This window comes from Daucus carota, chromosome 5 (genome assembly GCF_001625215.2).
Source record: "Daucus carota subsp. sativus chromosome 5, DH1 v3.0, whole genome shotgun sequence".
Taxonomy (NCBI): Eukaryota; Viridiplantae; Streptophyta; class Magnoliopsida; order Apiales; family Apiaceae; genus Daucus; species Daucus carota.
The window spans coordinates 36143692-36171446 of NC_030385.2; the positions used below are offsets into that span (position 1 = coordinate 36143692).

At 35.4% G+C, this 27755-nt stretch overlaps 3 protein-coding genes across 6 annotated transcripts; 2 read left to right on the forward strand and 1 right to left on the reverse strand.

Annotated features, from left to right (window-relative positions):
• Positions 1 to 34: 34 nt before the first annotated feature.
• Positions 35 to 6305, reverse strand: LOC108222875 (histone deacetylase 6). Of its 2 annotated transcripts, none has more exons than XM_017396834.2 (6): positions 5553 to 6305; positions 3841 to 4281; positions 3596 to 3738; positions 3127 to 3217; positions 2889 to 3008; positions 35 to 174 (listed from the first exon to the last, which is right to left on the reverse strand). In XM_017396834.2, the coding sequence occupies exons 1-5, from the start codon at positions 6096 to 6098 to the stop codon at positions 2925 to 2927; spliced, it is 1305 nt and encodes a 434-aa protein (XP_017252323.1). In that variant the 5' UTR covers positions 6099 to 6305; the 3' UTR covers positions 35 to 174; positions 2889 to 2924. The 2 variants fall into 2 exon arrangements, with proteins under 2 accessions (XP_017252323.1, XP_017252322.1); XM_017396833.2 differs by lacking the exon at positions 35 to 174 and adding an exon at positions 1744 to 2094 and having other exon boundaries at positions 5553 to 6304.
• An 8292-nt stretch (positions 6306 to 14597) lies between these two features.
• Positions 14598 to 19856, forward strand: LOC108223613 (uncharacterized). 3 transcript variants are annotated; one of them, XM_017397952.2, is made up of 9 exons: positions 14598 to 15278; positions 16168 to 16380; positions 16532 to 16732; positions 17812 to 17919; positions 17999 to 18136; positions 18249 to 18500; positions 18690 to 19010; positions 19091 to 19263; positions 19717 to 19856. In XM_017397952.2, the coding sequence occupies exons 1-8, from the start codon at positions 14745 to 14747 to the stop codon at positions 19256 to 19258; spliced, it is 1935 nt and encodes a 644-aa protein (XP_017253441.1). In that variant the 5' UTR covers positions 14598 to 14744; the 3' UTR covers positions 19259 to 19263; positions 19717 to 19856. The 3 variants fall into 3 exon arrangements, with proteins under 3 accessions (XP_017253441.1, XP_063949801.1, XP_017253440.1); XM_064093731.1 differs by having other exon boundaries at positions 19722 to 19740; XM_017397951.2 differs by lacking the exon at positions 19717 to 19856 and having other exon boundaries at positions 14599 to 15278; positions 19091 to 19529.
• Positions 19857 to 21778: 1922 nt separating this feature from the next.
• On the forward strand, positions 21779 to 25057 carry LOC108219952 (uncharacterized). Its single transcript, XM_017393555.2, has 3 exons — positions 21779 to 22509; positions 23331 to 23417; positions 23508 to 25057. Exons 1-3 carry the CDS (start codon positions 22141 to 22143, stop codon positions 24813 to 24815), a joined length of 1764 nt encoding a protein of 587 aa, XP_017249044.1. The 5' UTR covers positions 21779 to 22140; the 3' UTR covers positions 24816 to 25057.
• Positions 25058 to 27755: the final 2698 nt, after the last annotated feature.

Here is a 27755-nt window from a genome sequence, read left to right on the forward strand (position 1 = left end):
GATATCAATCTTGATGTCAATGAAGTGATTGATATTGGTAAGCTGGTTCAGCATATATACAGATATAATATTGTTGAAGCAAGAAAGATCCAATCTCATGAGAGCATTTCAACATCTGTGTACTTGATTACATATATTGTGGCAAACACATAAACACCCTAGTGGAAAGATAATCTGCAAAAAACATATGCAAACAAAAACACAAATTTCATCACCAATTCAAAAAAGTACAATTGTTCAAATTATATCACTGCAAGCCCATGTCTATTTTTCTCTCCTCTCTCCATGCCATCTTTACACACACTACATAAAGTGACAAACACTGATTGCATAAAATCAAAATCTAACAGAAACCCATTACATAAAATCCAAAAACCTGACCTGGGTTTATATTGCTTTTCCCTGGAAAATCGTTTAGTGAGCCATGTAGAATGCCGAGGCAAATAATGAGACACACACGAGTGTAAATTGTAATAACATGGACACACAAATTTACAAGCGTTCACTGAGAACCTGCTACCCTACTACAAATTTCAGTGATGAGAGTAAATAAACCTGCATAATCTAAAGAAACAAACAAAATACGTACTCATTTTATATGGAAATATATAAAATATGGGAAATAAAAAAAGAAAGTAACAGTACCAAATTTAAACTATGTACATTGGTTTGTGAGATGAGTTTGTTGGAAGGTGCCGTGTGAGTGTTAACTCTAATGGGGTACCTTAATATCACGGACATCTAAACAAATCTTCTTGTAATAAAAAGGTGGCCTTTTTGGAAACTAGTTGATTGCAGCTGTTTAAACCACTGATTTCCCATTCGACTGCGGACATGAATACAATTACATGTTTTCCTTCAAGTTTCGAATTTCGGATCGAGTTATTCAGTTTCGGTTTGAGTATTTTCCGGTTCGGTTTATACGTGCTAGAGGTATGAATATCACAATTACATGTTTTTCTTTTAAATTCGTGTTTATTTCATTTCGGTTTAATACATGTTAGAGGTTTGAAATGTGTTCGGTTAGATGATAAATTTTTGTGATGAATTGAACACAAAATGTCATAGCGAGATTCGTTGAATTGTGGAGTAATTTTTTGGTTAGTCTATGGAATGGAATCATGAAATGGTTTTAAAATGAAAAATAGAATGCGAGGGACATGCTTAGGTGGAATAGCATATTTCCAATGTAACGCAGAGATTAAAGCCAATATTATAACATTATCATGTCATACAGAAAAGGGGATCTTGGACAGGATTAAACAAGTGGTGGTAAACATGGTAAATTCATGGGGTTGTGGGATTTGCACATTGTACTTGTTCCTTTAGAGAAAAAACAAAAAGCGATGATGATGTTGAATGCATAATTGGTTCTACTTTTAGCTAGTGGAGAATGGAAGATAGTGAAGGTGGATTGTGATGGCTTGGTGCGTGTGATAGAGTGAGTGCTTGCATATTATTAAATCATTAATTTATTTTATTAAATCTAGTAGTAATAATTCATTTTAGTCATTAATTCATTTTAGCTAACCTATTAAGACCTCATAAAAAAGTGTGACCAACTTGATAATATTAAATGACTTCAGTGATAAGTTTAATAACTGACCATGCAGAAGATCTGTCATGATAAATTAGCTTATAATATGAGTTACCACTTACCAGTAATTGCATGATATCAAATCCCAGCATTTTTTAAATTGGAAGAATAAGAGTAATTGTGTGCAAATAATTGGCCTACTACAATTGAACCTACAACTCTTTGTATATTGCACTAATGAATAGAACTTCCAGGAGATAGAACTCCATAGATCTCAGTAACCTTGCAAGTTAAGATGCCTATGTTCTAAATATTAGTTGTCTAACCCTTGCTGGCTACAAAAGATTTTTACATGGCATGTGCAAGTGAAATTTCCACCTCTTAACGAAATTCTACAGAAGGATTAAGAACATCACAAGTATAACTGATGACACGGCTGCTGCAAATATTAATATCTTGTGATTTAAAATTTCTTTGCAGGATGCGATTCAGATTTAAAGATTTAGCAATGTGGATGCGCGTTATATAGCATTTCCTCACATGCAGCTGCAACATCCCTAAATCCAAAAAAGAAAAAACATGAAAATTACAAAAGAACACTGAATATGGACAGAAGTGTTCCACAACATTGTGAATCACATAGACATGTGTCGAAAAGAAAAGTCAATTTCACGAAAGAGTTGCTTGATTCCATTTCATATAAGTTCGCAAATTGATGTCCAGTTTCCTTTTGCATTGGTAGAAATCAATAATAAATTTACATAGTTTATTTGTTAGAATTGCACCAATTGAGGGAATAAATTTAAATACGCTCAATTTTAATATTCTTTTCAGGCATGATGAGTAACAACATCTAAACTGTGAAATTCTATGAACTCCGTTTATCCACAGCATTATTCTAATTTCCGATTAAGGCCACTAATTGAAATACAGATGTTTTTTTGATAGGCAATCTGCATAGGCAAGTTAGGTCTTCTATTTCCTTTTTTTAGAAGGTTTATAATATATACTTTTATTATTTATGATTCTAACAAGTAACAAGTTGAACTTATATAACAATACACAAGTCGAGACTTATTATCATAATTATGTTATTAACACTGGGGTAGAAAATATTAAATTATAATTATACATATTATTATGCAAATTTAATTTAATTTTTAATGTCTTAATGTATCCCCCATGTCATATGACTAGTCTTCTATTAATAAAGACGCCTAACCAAGGTTGCTATACCACATAGCATTTATAGAACATTAACGCACATACAAAATCACCTCACAATATCTGGAGCTTATGCTTGCAACAGGAACAGCTAAAACAATAAACAATATAAAAGTAAACGGCGCACCTCGCGTCAACATATGACCTAAACTTGGATCAGCATTCAAGCTTCAGCATCAGATTCACAGTCCTCGCTGGCCCCGGTCCATATACGGGGTTTAGGTCTAATATCCATCCCCTGTTCCGGCTATACAAAGTTAAAAACAAAAAGTTAAGTAGAATTTAAAATATCTAAACCTAAAGACAGTGCAAGTGTTGCTCTAAAATTGAAGTAAAACGTTTAAGCACAAACATGTGCTACTAACCTGTTCTGGAACTCTGGTGACCGGTGGTGCTGTCTGAAACTGTACACTGGGCGTGTGAGTTAATCTAGAAATCTGTTCAAGGAGAAGATTCCTGCAGTGGCAATGTAATACAAAATGATTAAACTGACATCATGAAATCCTATCCTTGGTGGACAAGCACGTGGAGAAGGAAGAACTGGAGAAGAAACTGTATACATATAATAAACACTTGAAGAGGGGGAATACTGCATCAAAATCAAAAGTGAAATAACAGGAAAAACAGTGCTCCAAGAACAATTATTCCACGAAGCACTAATTCTAATTTTTAAAGATTCAGTCTATAAACAATACTATTACGCCTGTTGTTTAGCTGTAGAGAGTATTGAATAATAATAATAACACATTATACCAAACGACACATTCTAGAAGTACAATTACTAGTACAAACTCAAATTAAATAAACATCAATAAATACGGCATCTATAAATACCTGATTTTCTCCAGATCAGCGGGTGAGTTGTGGTTCTCAACAGGAGTCGGTCGCACATGAAGTGTGTAATCTGGGCCAAAGTACTCGAAGTATTCATTGAAAGGCAATTTATTGTCAGGTTCCACCCCAACTGCAACTGCTGTCTGAAAGAACACATGGGTTCAATGGCTAAGATTCAAAAGCAATTTTGTGGGTGTGTGAGTGTGTGTGTAAGGGGGAGAGAGACGGAGAGAGAGAGAGAGAACCTCGTAGCACCAGCATCGGGCCACATTCCGCATTGTATACCCACCCCCACCCAGAACCATTAGAGGAACATTAAAAGATCTGAGGAATCGTAGACAATCAGCATGACCTTTTACGGACAAGTTGAAGCATCCCAACCTGTCACCAGCCAATGAATCAGCTCCACATTGCAGAACAACTGCTTCCGGTTGGTAAGCATCCATGACTTTACGAATTACTGGTCGAAATAGTTCCCGAAAACTGTCATCATCAATGCCATCATTCAGTGGCACATTAAGGGAATAATTCTTGCCCTGACCATGGCCAACGTCTTTAATGTGCCCGGTTCCAGGAAAGAAATCCCCATATTTATGGAAAGACACAGTCATTACTCTATCTGTTGTATAAAATGCCTCTTCTACACCATCTCCATGGTGAATGTCAATATCTATATACAACACACGCTGCGCAAAAGAACCAAGTGTGTCAGACAGTAGTAATCATATATACAGTTACAGAACAAATAGATCAAGCTATTACCAATGGCATGAATATGATTGACAGATTGGAAGGCATGCATGCTAGAATCTTACAAGATGCTCTTTAGAAAATAAGTTGGAGCAAACTTTCATGGCAATTGAACATCTAAAGATAAATTAGAAGATGCAAACAGGCGTTTTGTAAAAAAACTGTTCTTTGTTTTTTGACTAGCAAGGAGCAGAATCTAATCATGATTCCATGATGCATTATCAATAGTAAAGTATATATATTCACAAGAAAAACAATATTAGCAAACTATTTAATGGTATTCCGCTCATCCTTGTCAGTTCAGAAGGGAAGGAGACAGGGGAGCATGCAGACACACAACTTCCATCTCATTTAGGGGGAATTTGGATCATGGCATTTGAAGCCGGCTAATGGAAATGGAAATGAAATATTAATACATCGTTGCGCAGTCTCATTAGTCATTCCCATTTCTACTGATCAGGTTCAAATCCGATGTTCCAAATGGCTCATACTTCTTCACTATATAATGAAAACTGTATGAACATTAAGCCAAGTTTACAATTTCAAAATCCCTAGAAAGTAAAACCCTAAGAAAAATCAGAGCAACAAATAAACAGACTAGACCACATCAAATACTCCTACCCCAATTTTTATTTTTATTTTCTTATTTTAATTCACATATAATCAGCAATTTAACTTGCCACACACTACCAAGACTTCAAAAGCTCAAACTCAAAACCCTCGTAATAAAACCTTTAACCGACAGATAAGCAGGATTGAAGCACACAAACACAAGAGCACCATGCACACATACACACAAATTACCCGATACACATTGATAAGCTCAAAATACCAAGATCAATATCATTAAGATATCAAATAAAACAATATTAACCGTGTTCGAAAAATCCCCAAGTCATCCCTAAAAAGTTAATCGCCAATTTGATCGTTAAAAGTCCAATCAATCCCTATGAATTGTTCTCAAATGACATGTATTATAATAAATAAGGTTAGCATATTGATTATTACATATTAAAATGTATCCAATTATTGCTCCCGATTACCTGCTGACAGATCCCTAATCGATGACCCGTTTTGTCAACCATGAATCTAATATTTAAAAATATATCCAAAACTCCGAACTCAAAAACCCTAAAAATCCCAACTTAAATCAAACCCTGGAGAGAGAGAGAGATAGAGAGGGGAGAGAGAGAGAGAGAGAGATTACCTTATGTATCTTAAGCAGCTCAAGAATTCCCAGAACAATATCATTAACATAGCAAAACCCAGAAGCCTCCGACTTTTTCGCATGATGAAGCCCCCCAGCCCAATTAATCGCAATATCCGCATCCCGCAAATTCAACTTGACCGCAGCTCCAATCGACCCACCAGCACTCGCCTGACAAAAACTAAACATCCCATCAAACACGGGACAATCTTCCCCCACATTAAACTTCTTCAAGTGTCTAGCATGCTCATGATCATGTAATGACTCCGGCGTCACTGACTCTAAAAAGTCCACGTAATCGGCCGAATGGAACTTCCCGATGTCAGCGGGGCCCGCCGGAAAAGGATTGATGATCTCCATCCTGTGGTGGAGATTGTAGTGAACGATGAGATTGTGGGTCATGCGAATACGGTGGGGTTTCATTGGGTGGCCTTGGCCGTAGTAGTAGTCGCCGATTGTGGGTTCGTAGAAGTATACCACGCGCCGTCTGGATGCGTCTGTGCCTGGGGATGGGAGTGACGCGCCGGAGAAATCGTCGTTAGCCATTTTTAAGTGTAGTGTGTGTTTGTGTGTGTTCAGAGCTGTGGAACCAAAGAGGGGAAGAGTTAGGAGGAATATGTTTAGGCAGTGCTATTTATAATTGTTCATTTATGTATTCGATTGAGAATAGAATAGGACTTTGAGTTTGGAATTTGGATCTGAGGAATGTTTTTCAAGTTATTTAGTGCTTGTTTGGTTGAACGGGGGAAGTAAGTTACCTAAGAAAGTTATACTTCCCCTCCAGTGAAACTATATGGGAAGTCCAGCAAACTTGTTTGGTTGACAGAAAGGGCATTTTGTACTTCCTCCATCATATTTTTTTAACTAAATCATAAATTTATTATTTAACACATTTTAAATAATTATTATATCCTTTTGTTTATTACAAAATTCTCTATATTCCTCCTTTTTATTATAATATTGGTCTACGACATATTTTATATAAAAATTTGTATATAAAAATATTAAACAAACTAATTATTTAAACTTATTCCTCACTCTACATTAGATTATATTTATAAAATTCTGACAAAAATATTATTAACACATTTTAATTTTCTCAACATTTTTTTGTTAAACTAAAAAAACATATTCTATATTTTTATAGGGCGAAGAAGTATAATTCAACAATAATATTCTCAGTTAAACATAATAATAATAATAAATTAAATCTAGTTAACTAATTATTATTATTATTATGCATAAACATAATAATTTATCAGGATATAATAAATAATAATAATAATAATAATAAATATAATAATAAATTATTATTATTATTATTATTATTATTATTATTGTGTGTAAGCATAATAATATATTAGGACATAATAATAAATATAATAATTAAAATTTAACTAATTATAATTATTAAATATATTACTTTATTATTTTAATATAGGATATGTATTTTTACTTGTATATTACATATAAATTAAATATAAGTGGATGCAGGAAATGTGACTTACCAGGGGGGAGTGGGTAAGTTACTTCCTGTATAATTTAGGTATTAGAACTTCCTGATGAATTGTATTTCACGTGTATTTGGTAAACCAAACAACAAGGTAGGTCATCACTTCCCAGGTATTTTGAATAGCTGCATAAAATCCTGTCAACCAAACGACCTCTTAGTTAATTATATACTCCCTCCGTCCCTCCCATTTCTTATCGTTTGGGTTGGGCACGGAGGTTAAGAAATATGTATAAAGTAGTGGAAAAGAGAAAGAAAAATAGGTGAAGTGGTGGGACCCATTGATTTTTAATGTATAAAAAGAAGATAGTGGAGTAAAAGTAGTGTGAAAAGAAAAGAAAAGTGAAGAAGTGGTGGGACCCATTAACTATTTTGGGGAAGTTTTGAAATGTAAATAATTGGATGGGACATCCCAAAAAGGAAAGTGTGAAGAAATGGGAGGGACGGAGGGAGTATGTGCTTATATAATAAATCATCAATATACTTATATAAAGGAGAAGCGAGGGGCGTGTAGGTGTCGCCTCTCAGATAGCTCCGTTCTATTTTTCTAATTTTCTGGAATTTTTGTATGAAAAATATCAAAAATAAAAACTATCTTTTTCTGTTGCAGATTAATTGATATGGTATATATCCTGGCATAAATTAATCTGATTCTATTTCAGATTATTTATGGAATATAGTAACTTGCAATTTTATAATCTGATCTGCTTCAGATTATTTAATTATGTATAAGATTAGCACTCAAGTCTCTCTGTCAGATTATTTATAGAATATAGTAGTTTGTAAGTTTTTTAATTTGATTCTGTTTCAGATTATTTAATTTTGGAAAAGATTAGCACGCAAGTCTCTCTGCACTTATAAATACCCCTATAAGTTGTAGGGTTTTGGATCATCTAAACACAACCTTCTCTCTCTATCTCAATGTGGTGTGATTCTTATGCAACGACATCGTAACCCGTTTTATCCTGTGAAGCTATCGTTCCACACATATAATGAGGGGGCGAATATGTTTTATAACAATTTTTTTTTGCCTATTTATCTTCTCCATCTAATACAATAATGAGTTATACGATGTTTTGAATGGCGATAGAGATGATTCATTGACAATAGTAAGAGTTTTTCGGATGTGGGAGTAGACTGTTATCTTATTAATTTAAATTGATGTTTTTATGGATAATCAATCCAAAGAATTTGGAGGAAGAAGTCACTAATATACACCTGCATGGATTGGATTTCATACGTCCCGACATGATTAATGTTCGTATAACTAGAACATAATGTTTATCCCTATTAAAACTAGGGATGGTTTCGGATTTTCATCTCAATATCTTTTTGACTTTTACGCACTTATGTTTTTACAAGTTTACTGTCTATTTTATTGATCAATCAATGTATATGGCTAGATGTCATCAATCATCAGTTCTGTTAAAAAGCCGTATGCTTTTTACATGTAGGGCATGGTGTATATGTCTAAAAAGTAGTGTTTGAAAATTAATGACAATGTCAGTGAAAAACATGCTTACTTTAAAAAAAACACACAACTAAAATTAAGATTCGTCATGCCTCAAATCGTTAATTATATGTAAAAATTTATTTTCATTTTTTCACTCATGAATTATAGTCCGATTTTGTAATTTATATATTAATAATTGTATTGCATCGAGATGTTTATAGTATAAAATTTATTTTATTCTACACATATCAATTTTAAATCATTAATATAATTTTTATAGACTGCCACACAATTATGTTATCTTACAAATACTAATTTTAAATCATTAATATAATTTTTATAGGCCGCCGCAACACGCGGTTTCTGAACTAGTTTATAGATAGAATGGAATATTAGAAAGCTTATTAGATGCATTTTAATGATTAACTAATGCTAACGATTTTATTTTACGAGTAATTTACACTTTGCACCCTGTTTAAGAGCTTTTCGATTTGGTCTTAAAGGAAATTTTTTGTCAATATGCACTCTAATGTTTAAAAACGCTTCAATGTGCACCATTTTGACCATTTTTCCTCAAGTTGACTGCTAAAATTAAATGCCGCAGGGGTAAAATTGTAATTTTGTTGACTTCCTTCTACTGCTTTTCCATATAAAATTATTATTTTATCCCTACAGTCGTTATTTTTTTTAGTCAATTTGACGGAAAATGGTCAAAATGGTGCATATTGAATCGCTTTTTAAACATTAGGGTGCGTATTGACAAGAAATTTTGTTTGGGACTAAATCGTAAAAGCGCTTAAACTTGTGGGGTGCAAAGTGTCAATTACTCTTATTTTATTTTTAAATCAAACGAACTCGGGATTAGAGCAGGGTAAATGTACGCAAACCATGTCTCTATCTTTAAGTAGAGAGGCTGTCTCCGTGAGACCCCGGCTTAGTGCACAATATATAAAATGGTGTGTGATATAATATAAATATAATACATTAGCTCGTGGCTTTCTTATCAGGGACTTATCTAAACATTCCTCGATTATCGGTGATGTTTGACACGGTTGAAAGAAACGAATGAAGAAATCAAGAACCATCACTTACACGGACTGCAAGGTTGAAAGCGTTAGAGAAGAAATTGGTGCAAATCAGGTTGGAACCCAAAATCCTATTCAAGTTTGGATTTAGGGAGATTTTTTTTTTTTTATTGTTTTTTACATGTATGTAAAAACTAAATATTGATAAATATATTATAATTGAAAATAAACTGATGCAAAACGGAGTGTATATGTATTAACTCTAGCGGTTTGGTTATCTTGTTACTCTTTATAATGAAAACCGTGATGATCGGCTATTTCAAGAGGCTAATCGCATCGGTGTTAAATGATACTCCCTCCTTTCCAATCAATATACAAATTTTGTATAAAAGTTAACTATCGTTAAATAATTTAAAATCACATACTACCATTTTTATTAGATACTTATTTGTTATACATATAAAGTTATTACTTTTCAGTTGAGCCCAACAACTTCAAAATTACTTTTTCCTTAAATTCTAAGATGTTTTACGCCAGCTTTTTGATATTTTACCTAGGTTATAAGATCAAAAGTCACACTGCAGTATATTAATTTATAAGTTATTATTGATATAATTAAAATACAAATTAAATCCATCTGACCTTTATCATCTAACATCAGTGGCCTCCCTCCTCTCCTCCTCTCATCTAGGGTTTGTGCATTTTCAAGTAAATCAAGGGGCTTCCACTGGTTTTCTCCGGTGGAAAGCCCCAACCCCTTCATTTTTTCTTTATTCTCGTTAATTTCCTTTCAATAAAACCCAATCTTTTGGGTGTTTGTGTGTCTCTCCTCTTGGAGTGTGTGTCTTGTCTCTCCTTTTGGAGTGTTTTGTTATGTTTTTGTCTGGTTGTGATTGGGTTCATTTGGTGTTGGATCTATTGAAAACGAGTTTATTGATATTTTTGGTGATCTGCAAAGACTGTATTGATTCTGAGACGGTGGTGATTATTGCAAGAGCTCACCTTTCACAATCAAAGATTGTTCATTCTTCACGGGGTTACACTTTCGGCATGTCTATAGCTGGTATCCGGCATGTAGATAGCTGGGGTGCCTTCGGCATGTCTATAGCTGGTGTCCGGCATGTAGATAGCTGTGGTGCCGTTTCTCCAATCTCAATTCATACGATTGTTGTTTTTGAACATTGGGCTAACAATGGGTTTTACGTGATACGGTCAATTGCGATGGTACTATTTCCAGAGATGTTGGTGCAGTTTGGATCATTTGGGATGTCTTTGATTTCGTTTTTAGTTTCAAGAATTTTTAAATTCTATGTGTTAAACGATCAGGAAACAAATCATCTAATTGTTTTTAGTATGTTATTTGTTTTACCACCTGGTTGTATCGGCAGTTGGGGATTTGTCCCGGCTGTATTATATTCAAGTTAATGAAATCTTCTTGCATTTGTCAAAAAAAAAAAAAAAAATACAAATTAAATCCACGTGATAGTTCATTTTCGAGTGATCAGAGCCTCATCAATATAAAATATTCATATTACCGCCTTCTGGTACCCGTTAGTCGTTACGAAGAAACTGTTTCAGTTGGATGTCACAATACACACACGCGTGGATATATAATTTGACTCCTCTATATATTATGGGCTGTTATTAGTTTTGGCATCTCATATCTCCACTCTCCTCCTCTCGGTCTCTTCTTTCTCTGTTTCTACACCGCTTCATAACACATACTCTGCATAGCGTTGGGTTCTTGGGTTCTTGTAATTTCATATCTTCGCGCTCTCCCTCTCTCTCTCTCTCTCTCTCTCCCTCTTCCACTCTCTCCCCGCGCTCTCTCTCTCTCTCCATCTCTCTCTGCTCTCTCTCTCTCCCACTCTCCCCGCTCTATATATATCTTTATCTCTCTCTTAGTCTCGTTTTATACGACAAATACACACACATTCTTGAGCATTGATCGATCTTCGGGTACGTAAAATGGAAGATTTTAACTTGGAAGATTTCAGGAGGGACGTGATCTCGTATGTCAATCGCCTCGTGGAAGAAAGACTCTTCAACGACCCAAGAAGGCTCGACGCAGTTCGCGAAATGGCACTCCACTTCAACAACCACCCCAATCTCCCTCGTCTTCAACGAAGGCAGATGATCCGCGAAACCTTCGATGACCGCCACCACGACTTATTCCAAGTCTACAACCGTCTCGTGCTAGACCAATACGAACCTCACAACTCCCCCGTAGAACGACTCTCTGCCCTCATCAAAATCGCCAAGGCGTGCGTGTGCATTCAACTCCTGGAACTTCATCGCCAACGCTTCCCCTTTCAGTCGTACTCGTATATGGTATTGTCCAATGAGGTGAACCGATTCGTGGCCGATCAAATCACCGTGGGTCAGTTACTCAGTTGAGTATCCACCTTAGGCTCCACACCCATGAGCTCCGTCAGGTCCCTCATTTCGCCAACCTGCTTGAAGCAAGAGTTAGCCGGCTCACTTCGCTGTTCAGATCGCCCCGGGCTGCTAACAATGCAGGCGCTGGGAACCCTGCTCCACAAGTTTGATTTTCGAGATTCAAGATTCAAGATTCTTGGCCTACATTTAGATAAACCATATATTCTGCACATATCCATTCTTGAAACGACAAAATGAAAGCAGCTTATAAACTTTGTTTGCGGTTGAGAAGATTCTACACACAAGAACATGCACGGGGGGATTTAAGATCGATGTTTGTTTTCGAAAATTTGTGGAGTTCCAAGATCAAGATTCAAGGACCAGGTGGTAGGACATTATGCACTAGGATGAGTTTGTGAATGTAGTTGATTTGTTACTTAGTTCTTTTGGTACTGTTATTAATGCTGTGTTTCTTTTGATACTGTTATTAATGCTGTGTTCTGATGTAACTAGGCTTCTATTGTTACCTCATGTGTTTGCTTAATTACCAATTACCATACTGCGGTGGATGAATGATTCTGAATATTAATTCTATAGCTTCCAGTTCTTGCTGTTTGTTTATATTTGATTCAGTAAATTTAGTTACCAAAAAGTCGGTTTGGAATTTGGAAATATATATTCGATCAACTAAAATGATTTTAAATATTTAGTTAAACAATTGTAAGAATCCTGTTCTACTACTTTAACCCTGTTTGGCAATCAGAGTAGGGTGGGATTGTGTGCATGAGAATTCAGTACACTGGCTACTATGTGCTCAGTCTACAGAACATATGATCATGTATGATACCGAAAAAATAGCTTATTTCTGAAAAATTTAATAAATTATTTTTGAAAGATAAAATATTGGGTGAGCTTGTGTAAACTATTTTATATTTTACAACATACAAAAGAGATGTTTGGCTAAATTTATAAATCGGGTTTTGGCCCCAAATAACCAAATTTGAGGTGGTAATGCCCCAAATAACAAAATACCCGATAAATGGCCCTCACTAACATTTAGCGACGCTACTGGTGTAGCGTTTTGGTTTTTTTAACCAAAACGCTACATCGTGTAGCGTCTTAGCAATTTAAATTTTTCCAAACCCTTAAAACGCTACACCTAATAGCGTTTAAGGTTCTTATCTTTTTTAAAAAAATAAACAAACGCGACTTACATTGGCGTTTGAATTTGGTGGGCCTGTTGGGCCTTTTATTTTGCTTATACAAACGCTAGTTAGTCAAGCGTTTTAACTTATAACCTAGTGCCCTCCCCCCCTTTTTCTTGATAGACTTAGTTTTTGTGGTCTCTTTAAAATATTTTCTAAGTATAAATAAATCATTCTAAAATTGAAATATATACCCTAAAATATTAACGACGGCTAATTTACCTTCTAATTATTATTTTATTAAATTAAATCCTAAATGTTAACGATTGTAAATTAATTTATTCCGTCGGTTTCTCGGCTTTAGGGCCTTCGGCCCTGAAGCCTCGCATTAATTAGGGTTTAGGCTCGAGGAGTAGGGCCTACCGGCCCTACACCCTCAATCCTAAACCCTAACCGTCGGCCAATTTAATATACATTACGAATTAATCATTCTGCAACCCAAACCTAAACCCTAAATGTTAACGATTGTAAATTAATTTATTCCGCCGGTTTCTCGGCTTTAGGGTCTTCGGCCCTGCAGCCTCGCATTAATTAGGGTTTAGGCTCGAGGGAGTAGGGCCTATCGGCCCTACACCCTCAATCCTAAACCCTAACCGTCGGCCAATTTAATATACAGTACGAATTAATCATTCTACAACCCAAACCTAAACCCTAAATGTTAACTTTTGTAAACTAATTTATTCCGCCGGTTTCTCGGTTTTAGGACCTTCGGCCCTTCAGCCTCGCATTAATTAGGGTTTAGGCTCGAGGGAGTAGGGCCCACCGGCCCTACACCCTCAATCCTAAACCCTAACCGTCGGCTAATTTAATATACAGTACGTATTAATCAAACATAAACCCTAAATATTAACGATTGTAAATTAATTAATTAGATTTAGTCTTGGGCTTGGGCCTTAAAGTGATAAACGCTAAATACATTAGCGTTCAACCTTATATATAAAAGTTCTGAACGCTTAACGCATTAGCGTTCCCCCATATATATATAAAACGCTACTGGTAAAACGTCTTTATTGGTTATTGAGGGCCATTTTCACAAAATCTGTTATTCAGGGCATTAAACTCCAAAATTATGTTATTTGGGCCCTTTTTTCTTATAAATCACTTGAGATAAATTATTTTTTTTAAATAAGGTAAATGGATGAGTTTAGTAGACTATTTACTTATAAAAAAGATGTCTGGCTGGATTTATAAATCACTTATTCATATCGTTTATGTAAGCAACTTATAAGTCAATTTTCAATAATTATTTTAAAAAATAATTATTATATTATATTATTTTGATAATTTTTATATCAGAAAAATTGATAAATATCAAATAATTTATCTATATATATAAATTAAAATTCTTTCACTTATAAGTTTTATATATAATCAAGTAAAAATCACTCTTTAACTTGAGTCAAACCGGCCCAGATTTCAGTGACAATGCAAAAAAAAACAAATATACCACTTACCAGGCCCAAAGAAAATACCCGAACTCTCCAGAGCCCAAAGAGCCCACCCCCAAATCCTCATCATCTTCATCTTCGCCAATCTCTCCTCATCAAAACCTATAAATTCAAATCAAACCCCTCAATTTTCCCTCCAACTAAATCAATTACTCGAATCCCAAAGGCGAATATGTCGCAAAACGAACCAGACGACGAAGAAATATACTCCGGGATGCGAGCTAGCTTTCCTGTTTCATTCGGCAAACAATCCAAATCACAAACCCCTCTGGAAACCATCCACAAATCCACTCTCCGCTCCGTCGACGTATCGAAAAATGTTTCGAAAGAGGCTAATCCGTTCCCCTCTCTGTCCTCTTCCTCCAAGTCATGGCTTGATTCGCTCAAAAAGAAACCTAACCCTAACCCTAGGGGGAGTGTGAGTGGTGGTGATGATGTGGTTGTTGGCCCAGGGAGGCGTAGTTTAGGGACTGTGGTGGAGGAGGATGAGGATGGGGATGAGGAGGATGGTGAGATGATTGGGCCGCCGAGGCCTCCGGTGATTAGTCAGGTGGAGGAGGAGGTGGAGATTGGGCCTCCGAGGCCTCCGGTAGGTGTGATGGAATCGGATAGTGATAAAGATGATGATTTAGATGGGGATCAAGGTGGAGTGAATCGGTATCGGATTCCGTTGAACAATGAGATTGTCTTGAAAGGTCACACTAAAGTGAGTATTTCTCGTTATGTGTACATGTGTGTTTGTGTGTGTATATTAGTTGATAAAAGTAATTAACAGTATAATTTAATGTAATGCGAATTTTACGAACCGCAATTTAGGAATGCAAGGGTTTTTAAAGGTGTTTGTGTTTGCGCTTAAATTAAGAGGCAATGACTTCGTGGATTTTGTGTTAATAGGTCACGCTAGGATTGGTATTCAGTTCTGTACTTTCTTAGCATTATGTATATATTGTATGAGTTGATGTGAAAAAAGTAAATGTAGTAGTTTACGTGATACGAATAAAAGATCAACTTTAGAAATTTTTGGTGGGTAAAAAGATTAAGAATTCAATTTAAGGTGCCATTGTTAGCGGATAGATTGAGCTTATGTTGGTCATCCATGATTGTGCATAATTGTGGTGTTGCTAGTTATGATTCAGGATCTAGAGTTCTTTTAGGATAAAAAAAATTATAAATAGGTGTAAAGAAGCTAGGCTAGATTAATAGACGTACTCCCTCTGGTCCGCAATGTAAGTCTCTTGAATTTTTGCACACATTTAGCATGCTCTGACTAAATAGAAAAAACTAATATTATATCGTCTTTCCCTTTTTTGAATTAAAATTTTGTGCACTTATATTAAAAAAAAAAAAGAAGAAGAAGAAAACTTTCAATAAAAATTTTAGCTGTGTAGTTAAAAGCATATTGAGATGTGTGAAAAAAGTCTAACGACTTATATTGTGGACCAGAGGGAGTAATTTAGAAATATAAGTTGTTAAAAGTTAGGGATACAGTTGAGGTGTTTATGTTGATTTTTTTTAAGGGATTCTGATATTGTTGTGTGTACAATACACACGTCATGAGTATATTGTGTGTAATCTTGGATTTATGTTTTTGCCAGGTTGTTTCTGCACTTGCTATTGATCATTCAGGTTCCAGAGTTCTATCAGGTAGTTACGATTACACAGTTAGAATGTATGACTTTCAAGGGATGAATGCTCGTTTGGAATCATTTAGACAGCTTGAGCCATTTGAAGGCCACCAAGTACGTAGTCTAAGTTGGAGTCCTACTGCTGATCGGTTTTTGTGTGTTAGTGGTTCAGCGGTGGCAAAGGTAAATTTACTTCTCTGTGTGATAATTTTTATATTGATATTCATTATTATAAACAGATTATTTTGGGTATGGCGTATGGGGGAGATATGAATTGTTTGATTTCAGTTTCAGATTGCTGGAGATTAAATTATATTTTATTATATTATTTCAGATTTATGACCGGGATGGATTAACATTGGGCGAGTTTGTGAAAGGGGACATGTATATTCGTGACCTGAAAAACACAAAGGGCCACATATCTGGACTGACTTGTGGGGAATGGCATCCCAAAGAAAGAGAGACTATCTTGACATCATCGGAGGATGGTTCATTGCGTATATGGGATGTAAATGAGTTTAAGACCCAAAAGCAGGTATCCGTTTGTCTTTTCCGATTTGTGTGTACTTTTAGTTTCCTGCAAGCTAGCTCAGAATTAGTGGATCGGCCACAATAAATTTTATTTGTCTGTTATGTTTGGATTGCTTACGTTTTAGACACATTAATGACCAGTTCTCCAAAAACCTCAAGTGGATCACGGACGCTCGTCTTTTAGGAATAAATTTGCTTTTTCATATCCATATAAATTATGAGAACATCGGGGGTGGCAGGGAGTCGAACTCGTCTCGCGCCCGCCAACCTAAGCTCTAATACCATGTTGAGTGACCAGTTCTCCTAAAATCTCAAGGTTTTAGGAGGCGGTTTACCAGGATTATATTGTATGATGTGATGTCTCACATACAATATGATGGAGAAGTGATTGAGGTGGAGAGCATGTGATGATCACATGCTCTCCACCTCAATCACTTCTCCATCACTCACATGTAAAGGCTTATGCTAATTACATCAAAGTCCAATGAAATTTATAACGTTTGTTCATAACAACTGTTGTAAACAAGCGTGGAGTTTAGAGAGGGGAGTAGCACAATGGATATCTTCTGTGGATTATAATTGGAAGGAGGGAAAAAAGAGAGCATTGAAATCGATTTTTATTGACCAATCAGAAGTTTTTGTTGGCTTCCTTACCTTCAATCACTATCAGTAAGCAGTATATGCTAATTAGGGAGGTTTTGGGTGGAGAGTTCATAGAAATCATGCTGAAAAATGCATCGATAACATGCCATAATGTCAAGGTTAATAATATGGATTTCCAATTTAAAAAAATTGTCTCCTGTAATGTATAGTGTCTTATTTGCTCTTGGTCCTATTCGAGCTCAGTTTCAGTAGCAAATTATGCACTTCTTATTATGTTGAGTAGTATTTTTTGTGGATCTTCTCACAAATATTTTGTAAGTGGGTTATATATGAAAATTTAAATATATATTTTTAAAGTGGTAGTATTTTGGAAGTGGAACTGATACCATTACTCTTGTGTATTTGCAAATTACAAAAGGCCTTATAGCATCGGTGAAGTGTGCAGAAAATTTAACTTCAAAATGACGAACTATGTTTTAGGTTATTAAACCAAGACTTTCAAAACCTGGTAGAACTCCTGTTACAACCTGTGCTTGGAATCGTGACGGAAAGTGTATTGCTGGTGGTATTGGAGATGGATCAATACAGGTACTACTCAATGCATTTCTATTTGACTTGACTATATATGCTATTAAGTTTTCTAAAATTTGTATTTTACATTCTTCAGATATGGAATCTTAAGCCTGGGTGGGGAAGCAGGCCGGATATCTATGTCGCTGCAGCTCACTCAGATGATATTACTTGTCTTAAGTTTTCTAGTGATGGTAAAACTCTGCTGTCAAGAAGCTTCGATTGTACACTAAAGGTATGTTTAATGTAATATAGTTGCGAAGCAGGTTTTACTTCTTTACAATCTTCATTTAGTTGAGGGGGATCTCAATTCTTTTTCTTTTGGCATTATCTGTTGACCATTGTAGGTCTGGGATCTGCGCCAAATGAAGGAGCATGTCCGTGTAATAGAGGATCTTCCCAATAATTATCCACAATGTAATGTTGCTTTTAGTCCTGATGAACAACTTTTCTTGACTGGAACATCTATTGAAAGGGATAGCACTACAGGAGGCTTGCTATGCTTTTATGATCGTGCAAAACTTGAACTCGTATCTAAGGTCGGAATATCTCCAACATATAGTGTTGTGCAATGTGCTTGGCACCCGAAGTTAAACCAGGTGAGATGCACAAAACCCTGAACATCACTTACATTTTCACTGTGAAATTAAATATAAATTATAATGCATCTTATCAAATTTAGAGAAGTCATTTAAGTTATTTTGCTTCCCTTTTATCACCGAAGATCTTCTAAGAAACATACTCGGATGAATATATTTTAACTTAGGGTCTCTTCATTCGTTTTACAGGTATTTGCCACTGTAGGTGACAAACACAATGGGGCAACTCATGTATTATATGATCCATCCCTCAGCGAGAGAGGAGCTCTTGTTAGTGTAGCACGTGCACCTAGGAAAAAATCTATCGATGATTTTCAGCCTGAGCCTCAGATCCACAACCCGCATGCACTACCTTTATTTAGAGACCAGCCAAGCCGGAAACGTCAGCGTGAGAAGATATTGAAGGACCCACTTAAGTCTCATAAACCTGAAGTTCCCATGAACGGGCCTGGGCATGGTGGCAGGGTTGGTACAACCAAGGGAAGCTTGTTAACTCAGTATCTTCTCAAGGTAATATCCATAGTTTCCTTGCTGTAATAGATACTATTTTTGAATCTGGTAAATGGACTTACATAAAGTTGCTATTGCAGCAAGGTGGCCTTATTAAAGAGACATGGATGGACGAAGATCCAAGAGAAGCTATCCTGAAATATGCTGATGCAGCCGAGAAAGATCCTAAATTTATAGCTCCAGCATATTCTCAAACGCAGCCTGAGCCAGTTTTCGCAAAGTCGGACTCTGAAGAAGATGAGAAATAATCTTGGTATAATATCCTCGTTCTTTAGCGTACATGGCTTGGTACTGTTGAGTTTTCTCAGGAGAGTTATTACCTATTCATATCCAGATAATTCAAGATTTGTTGTAACGTGTCGAGTTTAGTTCTGCCTTGCACTGAATTGCTCTATAGACAAACAGTTTACTTATAGCAAGTTAGTCAGAAGTTATATTTATGGAATTTTGTAATCTATTTGTAACAAGCAATTTATGTGTCTGAATTCTGTACACTCGGATCATGTTTGTGTCTCTGAAGTCTGAATTTTGTAAGTAAATTCACCAGGATAAACACAAGTGCACGAGAGTAAACTTATAATTTCTGTTCCTTTCACTTTTGTAAAAATATATTAGTTTAAAAAGAAGTAATGCATACAAGAGTTCTTGCTGGCGTCGGTATATCATTGATATTTTATGTATCATATTTGAATTGTTTTGATTACAGCGCAGGTATGTCACTTGGAATGCATGGAGAAACACAAGGTTAGGAGCTGCAAACTCTCGAAGATGTTTAAAAGGAGACTCGTAAAATTCAGCCTAAAATCTCAGGGTAATGTTGCAGAGTCTATTGTTGTGCATCTTCAGAACAGAATATCTAAACATAATACCGCTACTGAGAGGGATATTAAAGGAGCAAACGTCCGGTTCCAGACTTCCAGTGCTGGAAACTGGAAGCCTGTTTTTGTGTAGTCTGCGAATATAACATTTGATCGCTGAAACACAACCTACACTTTTCTTTATTTCAAACCCAACTACCTTTACTCAGCCTTATACTACCTCCAAAGGATATCCAAAGGGTAAATTTCTTTTTATAACTTAACGACGAATAATTAGGTTAACATTTTGCCATCCAACTCATTCACGATGCTTGTGTAAACTGTAAAGTGTAAACTTTCAAGATACCCGGTTTATCTTATTGTTTTTTATAAATTTTTTTTGTTAGGGTTTCTTATACATTCGATCAGAGATGCACAAAAAGTCATTGGATCAGGTTTTATCGGATGATTTATTCACTCGGACAATCTAATTGATTTTTTATGCCAAGTTTTGGTGTAACAGCTATATTTTAATTCATCTTCTTTTTTCAAGAATTTCATAATTGGAAATGCATGTGATGGGAATCGGAGGAGTATTAGGTATTGTTTTGTTATGCGCTATTTATCTAGCTATTGTATAAAATACTTTATTTGAAAATGTGTAGTGCAAATACATTTTCGAACCGAGAGATCCAGAGATTTGGATCCGGTTGCATATAGATACGAATAATCTAATGAGAACAATAATTTCCAGAATCGTTTGAACCATTTCATTTCAAACCGGAAAAGCCTTTTTCAAGATACTACGTAATGAATATTCGATTGATTCATATGAGAAGGTTATCGAATTTTTTTTTTATCTAAAACATCTCGTTTCTTTTTGTTCAAATAACTTTATTTTTTTTTTTGTCTAAATCAGTTTTTTCCCGCTACCGGGTGGAGCCTAGCTCTAGCAAAGTATAGGATCTCAACATATTTATCCATATAATTAATGTTTTTTTGACAGAATCCATTTGATTAATGTTTATTTCCGAAAAACTAGTAGAATACTAACATGTATATACAAGTAGGGCTGAGCAAAAAACCGATTTGAAACCGAAACCGAACCGAAACCGGGGAAAACCGGAGAAAACCGATCCGAATATAACCGATCCGAAACCGAAACCGAAAAATTAAAAACCGAACCGATTTACATGGTTGGGTTCCGGTTATACCTTCCAACCGAACCGATAAAAACCGAACCGAACCGATTATGAAAATAATAATTAAATAATAAATATTATATATATATATATATATAATATTACTTAAAATATCAAATTTAAAAATTCTGTTGGACCTTGATGATTGAATTCTGAAATTAACAAGCTAGATGGTTGGTCTACTCTTTTTTTCCCCTGCATTTCTTAAAAGTGATTAGCACAGGGAGGTTCTTCCTTGTTTTAGGTCCAATTTACAAGCATTATATGATTCTGCCTTAAGAGAACATTTATGTTTCTGTAGTCCAGTGCTCAGAGCAGAAAGAATTGTAATTTCTTTCTGTCGCCATGATCTGTTATAAAACACTTCATCTTAAAATTGCTCTGAGTTTAAATAATTATTAATAAAAGTTATAAATTGAGTTGCCTAGCTATATCAAAAGCAAACTTGAGAGATTTTATAATTGTCGGTTTTGTAACCGAAACCGAGCCGATTAAAACCGAACCGGGACTTTTAGAACCGAAACCGAATCCGAACCGGCGGTTGCGGTTTTGGATTTTAAAAACCGAAGACATATGGTTGCGGTTCCGGTTTTATCCAAAAACCGAGCCGAACCGGCCCATGCTCTCCCCTATATACAAGGCCTTTTATTATTTCTCAGCGTATTTACGAGTCTTCTGACCACAAAAAAGTCAGACGTAAGCAAACAGTGGGGTCCCCACCATTAGCAGGAATAAGTAGAATAATAAAATAGTACAACCTCAACAGCTTATACAAAGAAAAAAAACACATACGTAGGTTATTAGATACATACATACATGTATTGTATGTATGAACACCGACTCAAACACCCCATTGTTCTTTTGGGGCTTCTCATCTGTTTTTAACAAACTCATTTTTAGTGTTCAACCGTTACATTCCTCAGACACCTCTCTCTCTCTCTCTCTATCATATGAAATTGTTTGCTTGATATTCTTATGGGATTGATATTAAAATGATCTATTATCCAATTTAGAGATGCCCATTTGGAGATTTTGGGGTTTAATCTAATTGGGGTGGTTTTTGTTCGTTTATTTTTGTTTCAGTGTAGACAGAGTGATAAAGGGCTAACGGTCACAACTTTATGATTCTTGATGGACCCAAACGCTGTGGTTTTTGATTTGAGTTCTGATGATGATGTGGGGTGGGGAAAGAACATAGGGGCTGATGATGATGATTGTGATAGAGTTGAGGATTGTAAATGGATTCAGGACTTTTTCAATGATGATTCCGATGATGTGGTTTTTGTTAGTGAGGTTGTGGTGAAGCCAAAGGACAGGAAGTTGAAAATTGTTACTAATAATTATGTCAAAGATTTCAATCATGGGGATGATGATGATGATTGTGTGATTTTGGATGGTGATCCTGATAAGGAAGTTGAGGCTGTTGAAGGCTTGAAGACTCAGGATGATGCAACCCAAAGTGATTCTGATGAGCTGATTGTTGTTGGGGAGACGGGGCAGGTATACTATGGTCTTTTTTTTGTCGAAATCATGTGTAGTTTATATGGTCTTACTATGAATGTTTATGTTGTTGATTTTGTTTTTGCTTCATGTGTTAATTTATGTATGAATGTTTTGTGAGTGTTTAGCAATTCAGAGTGAAGGGCAGGGGGTATCGAAACAGTGCCTTGTTAGTTCTCATCTAGGTTTTCGATTAGAGTTTCGAAAACATTGATGGTCATAGAATAATGCTGGCCTTAGAAAGTGGAATGTTTTAGGATATGGGGGATTCGGGAGTGATAAAATGGGAAACGGAACTTGAAGAAAGTATAGTTTGTTCTCAAATGCCAAGGGCTGTAGTGTAAACAACTAGTATTACTTTTATTTTGTTGTTTTTTGTTCTACTTCATCATCTTATATACATGTTAATGCTGGTGTCAACAACTTAGTACTCCAGCTTGTATATCGATGCATATCGAATTTTTACTGTTCTTACATGTCTAGAATTATGATCGATTATTCTCTTGATTGAATAGCATATTGGAGACTTGCACGTTGGAAAGGAATGATACCTTGTCCACAACCATTGATGTATTTTTGTTTTCTGATATTAGTCCTTAGTTTGTTGTTTGATTGTTACAAGTCAATGACTTTGTTTAGTTCTAGTTCTGGCATTGCATATCTGTCAGAAATTGTATATTCTTTTTTTTTCTTGGCAGCTTTTTGATGTTCATATTGTTGTTTAGCTCGTAGAATTGTCCATTCTTGAGGATTATTCAATATTTATAATCTATGATGTGTCCAGATAATGGTTTCGTGCCTTAACAATGAACTGATCACAGGTTGCATGTAGAGACTATCCTCATCCACGACATCTCTGTGCTAAATTTTCTTTCACGGCAACGCCTCATGAACAGTACTGCAACCAGGTAATTATATCTTTCTCAATATAGTCTTGAGTTATTACACTTATATCATTTTCAGTTTGCATATGAAATCTGACATTCTTATAATTACAGTGTCATTGTTATGTTTGTGATTCACTGGCTCCATGTCTCCAATGGGGCACTGGCAATTCCTTTAGTGACCATTGTCATGCCACCGCGAAGGAGGATTTCTGGAACCAACAGAGAGATAGCTTAAAGAAAAGTCACCAAACTAACTTGCCTGTTCCTAAAGTTCCTTGTACCCCAATGCCAACAAACCAGTCTCCAGCATCAACTCCCCAGATAGAATACCACATACCCCAGGCTCAGGTCCCCGTGTCAGCACCAGTTTCAACTATACAATATAGTACATACCAGAATCAGGTCCCCAAGCCAGCACCAATATCACAGTTACAATGCCGCACATCCCAAGCTCAGGCCCCAAGGCTGGCACCAATCCAGCCATGCTCAACAACTAATAAGATGCCAAGTATCAGAGGCCAAAGATCTGGGAGTGTTATGCCTATAGATAATTTCCAACCGAATTTGACATCGCTGCAGTTACACAACATTGCCAACAACGTTCTTGTAAGCGATAGAAGACAGACTGTTGGTAGTTTAGGTCCTCGAGTTAATGTTCCTGCTGCTGTTTTCAAGAGGAGAGGATCATCTGGGGTTGCTTTGGCAGCCGCTCAACAAAGTGGTTATTTAAACAACGCCCATGGATATAAATACAGAAGAAATCCTGCTCTGGTGGCAGCACCTTGTAAGAGCATTACAATGAGATCTGCTGAAAAGTATACAGAGTCAAGCAATTGCCAGCATTCCTCTCAACAATATGTGCAGAAAATACCTTCAAAGTTCATAGCTTCTCAGCCTCCACTACAACCCCATTTATCCTCCCAGCCAGATGTGGGCACCCCTTATATGAATCCAGTGCCTAAGCAACCTCTGTTGCCTTGCCAGTTAAAAACAAGCAATGTCTTAGTGAATTCAACTTCACAACCTCAAAAACCATATCATCAGGCATATGCTGGAGGAATGGTTTCGAGGCAAAATTCAGTCCAATCCAGAGTTTCCTCACAGCTCATCAGAACTAACAGCTTTGGAAATAGAGCATCTTCAGAATCTCCGGTCTATAGTCCTACTAACCATGCTGCAGATGGTTTCCAGGATGTTTCTCAGCAACAATATCAAACTAGCAATTTTGTGGATACTGGTATTTCAGGTGTAGACTTAAATTGGGTTCCAAACAAAAGTCACGACATCAGCCAACAGCCCGAAGCAGAAAACTTCCAACCTGAAGGCACGGGCTATTTAGATGAGTCTGAGCCTTTTGGTGAATTTGACTCCTACTTTGACGGAAGCTCGAATGATGGTTCATTTGATTTTCTGCTATAGAATGCAGGTCTTTCTTCAGAACCAGTAAACCAGCTCTAGCTACTTCAATTATTGTAATTCCCTGGTAATCTTCTTATTGCTAGATAGTATTGTTTAGATAGCTCTTGAGTTTTAATTGCACAAAGCAAGGTATACCACTGAGGTTTTTTCTTGTCTTTTTATGGTGAAGTTTCTATATCTTGACCATTATCTACAGTTCATTGTTTATATCAAATTATTTCAATCAGCAGTTTTTAATGATCTGTTAGTCTGTTACATTAGAACTTATGAATGGACCATCAGTTTGGCACAATTGGACTGTGCAATTTCTTCTAAATTGCATTTAAAAGATTAAAGTCATGGCATTTTTATTTTTTACTCCCTACATAATACATTTTACATTTTATATTTCATTTTGTCCGTGGCTTGTTTTTTTCTCAGAGGGCCGTCCACATTGTTGGAATGTCATATATAACATTTTCTTTTGTCAATAATATTAATATTAAAAATTGTTGTACAAACGAGAGGCTTAAATTGATACTAGTTGTTGAAGTACTCGTTAAAAAGTTGAACAGCGGTTAGAAGTGAATAATTTTTGATAGTCAAAGGAACCTGTCAACTTCGCCAGCTCCCCTCATTGAGGTTGCCTATAACGCAAAATTTTGACCAAAGTCTTTACTCCTGGTAGTAGTTTTTTAAGGAGTAGAAATTGATCCCAGAGACCTAGTCATGAACTTCAATTGTGATTTATTCAAACTAGACATTAAGCCGTCTGCTATTGTTGGATTTTAAATGCATATAATGACATTTTATAAATAAAAAGTTTTAAATTATGTTCTAGCTTGCTTCTCACAGGTTTAAAGTTATGACTATTAAATATATATTATTAAAAAATTGGTTAGTCGATGTTATTATTAAAAATTTGGTTAGTGGATATTTGCGCACGCGTCATTCTTGACTTAAAACATGTTTTAATGTATGATCTAAACAAATTTAAGTATTCAGTTAAACTATTAAAAACCTTACTCAACATGTTGATTGAAACTTATTTATAACATCTAAAGAAATATATTAGCACAGACATGTTTATAAATTATTTAAAAGTTATTTTAATTAAAAACATGTATTATTATAACATAAATTTATATTAATGATAAAAATAATTAAAACTAAAATACATATGATAAAATAATAAATATTATAAATTACTCATGCATGGCACGAGTTAAAAAATAGTATACGTTTAAATCCGTACATACTATGCACTGTTAAATTATACAATAATAATTTTTATTTTATCATACATACATATATATATATATATATATATTAATATTTATTTTTATTGTGATGATAAAATTATGTAAAAATGATATGTACTTTTTAATCAAAATTTTTGATATTTTAATATTAATAATATAGTATAGACTTTAAATAAATGGTGTTTGGATTGTATATTTTTTGTAGATTTGTTAAATATAGTTTTTGTTAAATATATTAATTAAATTTTTAAAATTAAAAAAATTAAATTGAACAGAAAAATTAACCTAAATACATACTCCCTCCGTCCCACCAGATTCTTTACCGTTTCCTTATTTGGCCGTCCCACCCATTTCTTTACATCACAAAACTTTCCTAAAATAGTTAATGGGTCCCATCACTTTCTAACTTTTTCTTCCTTTTCACACTACTTTTACTCCACCAACTCCCTTTACACTACTTTTACTCCACCAACTCCCTTTTATATATTAAAAATCAATAGGTCCCACCACTTCACCCACTTTTCCTTCTCTTTTCCACTACTTTATACATATTTCTTAACCTCCGTGCCCACACCCAATGTAAAGAATTGGGTGGGACGGAGGGAGTATGTTTTAGTAACAATACTATTTAAGAAAAATCAAAAAACATGTTATAGCATATCACATTCGGGCCTGGACAGTAAAGTGCACACTGCGTTAAGAGCATCTCCAACCATACAAACCCCTTAGCTAAAAAATGAGTTGGCATTCCAAATATAAAAAATTTAGCCAATCTACTGAAAAAATCATACTCCAACCACGTGGACCTGTTGTCTATAATTTTAGCCAACCTCCTATGGATGGCTATATTTGTCGAACCTCTACAGATCTGTAAGAAATCTGTAGGATGATTGCACATCATTTATTACCATATTAAACTGATATATTTTATTTTAACAAACTAAAATATTAATAACATTCTATTTTTACATTATAGCCAACCAATATAGACAATACCATTGAGGTACAATGTCTTACAGATTCAGCAAATTTTACATAATGTCTTACAGGTTCAATTTAGCCAACGATTATAACCAACGCCGTTGGAGATGCTCTTAATACGCCAAATCAATTTTTTAACATATCAAGTATTCGAAAGTCTAAATTTTTGCATTATTTAGTAAGCTATATTAAAATATTAAATTCAATACTATATCTGAAAGGCAAGAACCAGCTTAATCAATAGATTGATGCACCGTCATGTTATGTTGTGTTTGGCTCGGAAATGAAAATGAAGCGAATGCAATGAGATTTGAACTAGTATATACGCAAAAATATATACGCAAAAATATGAACTTTAATCATCAAGATTCGGCCATGAAAGAAGACCATAATGAACTGACAACTTTGAAATTAGAGCAGGCTCCAAGTGTTCACGCCGTAAAATTTGGGCGGACCAAGATATTGAAGACATTTTTAACCATGAACAAAATCAATGATTGAAGGGTGAAGGAGACATATTATGCCTGGGGACGCCCTTAGATGTATATGGGCTCTACTGTTAACTTGTCGAGTACTCTACCTTATAGTCTGAGGAGTTGCTCTTCTTGAGAGATAGAGAATGAAGATTGGAGGAGGTTTTGCTCTGTAGTCTGGCGAGTTGTCCTTGTCGGGGAGCTTGTGAAACCTTCTCGAAGATACGCCCTACAAGACGCTATTT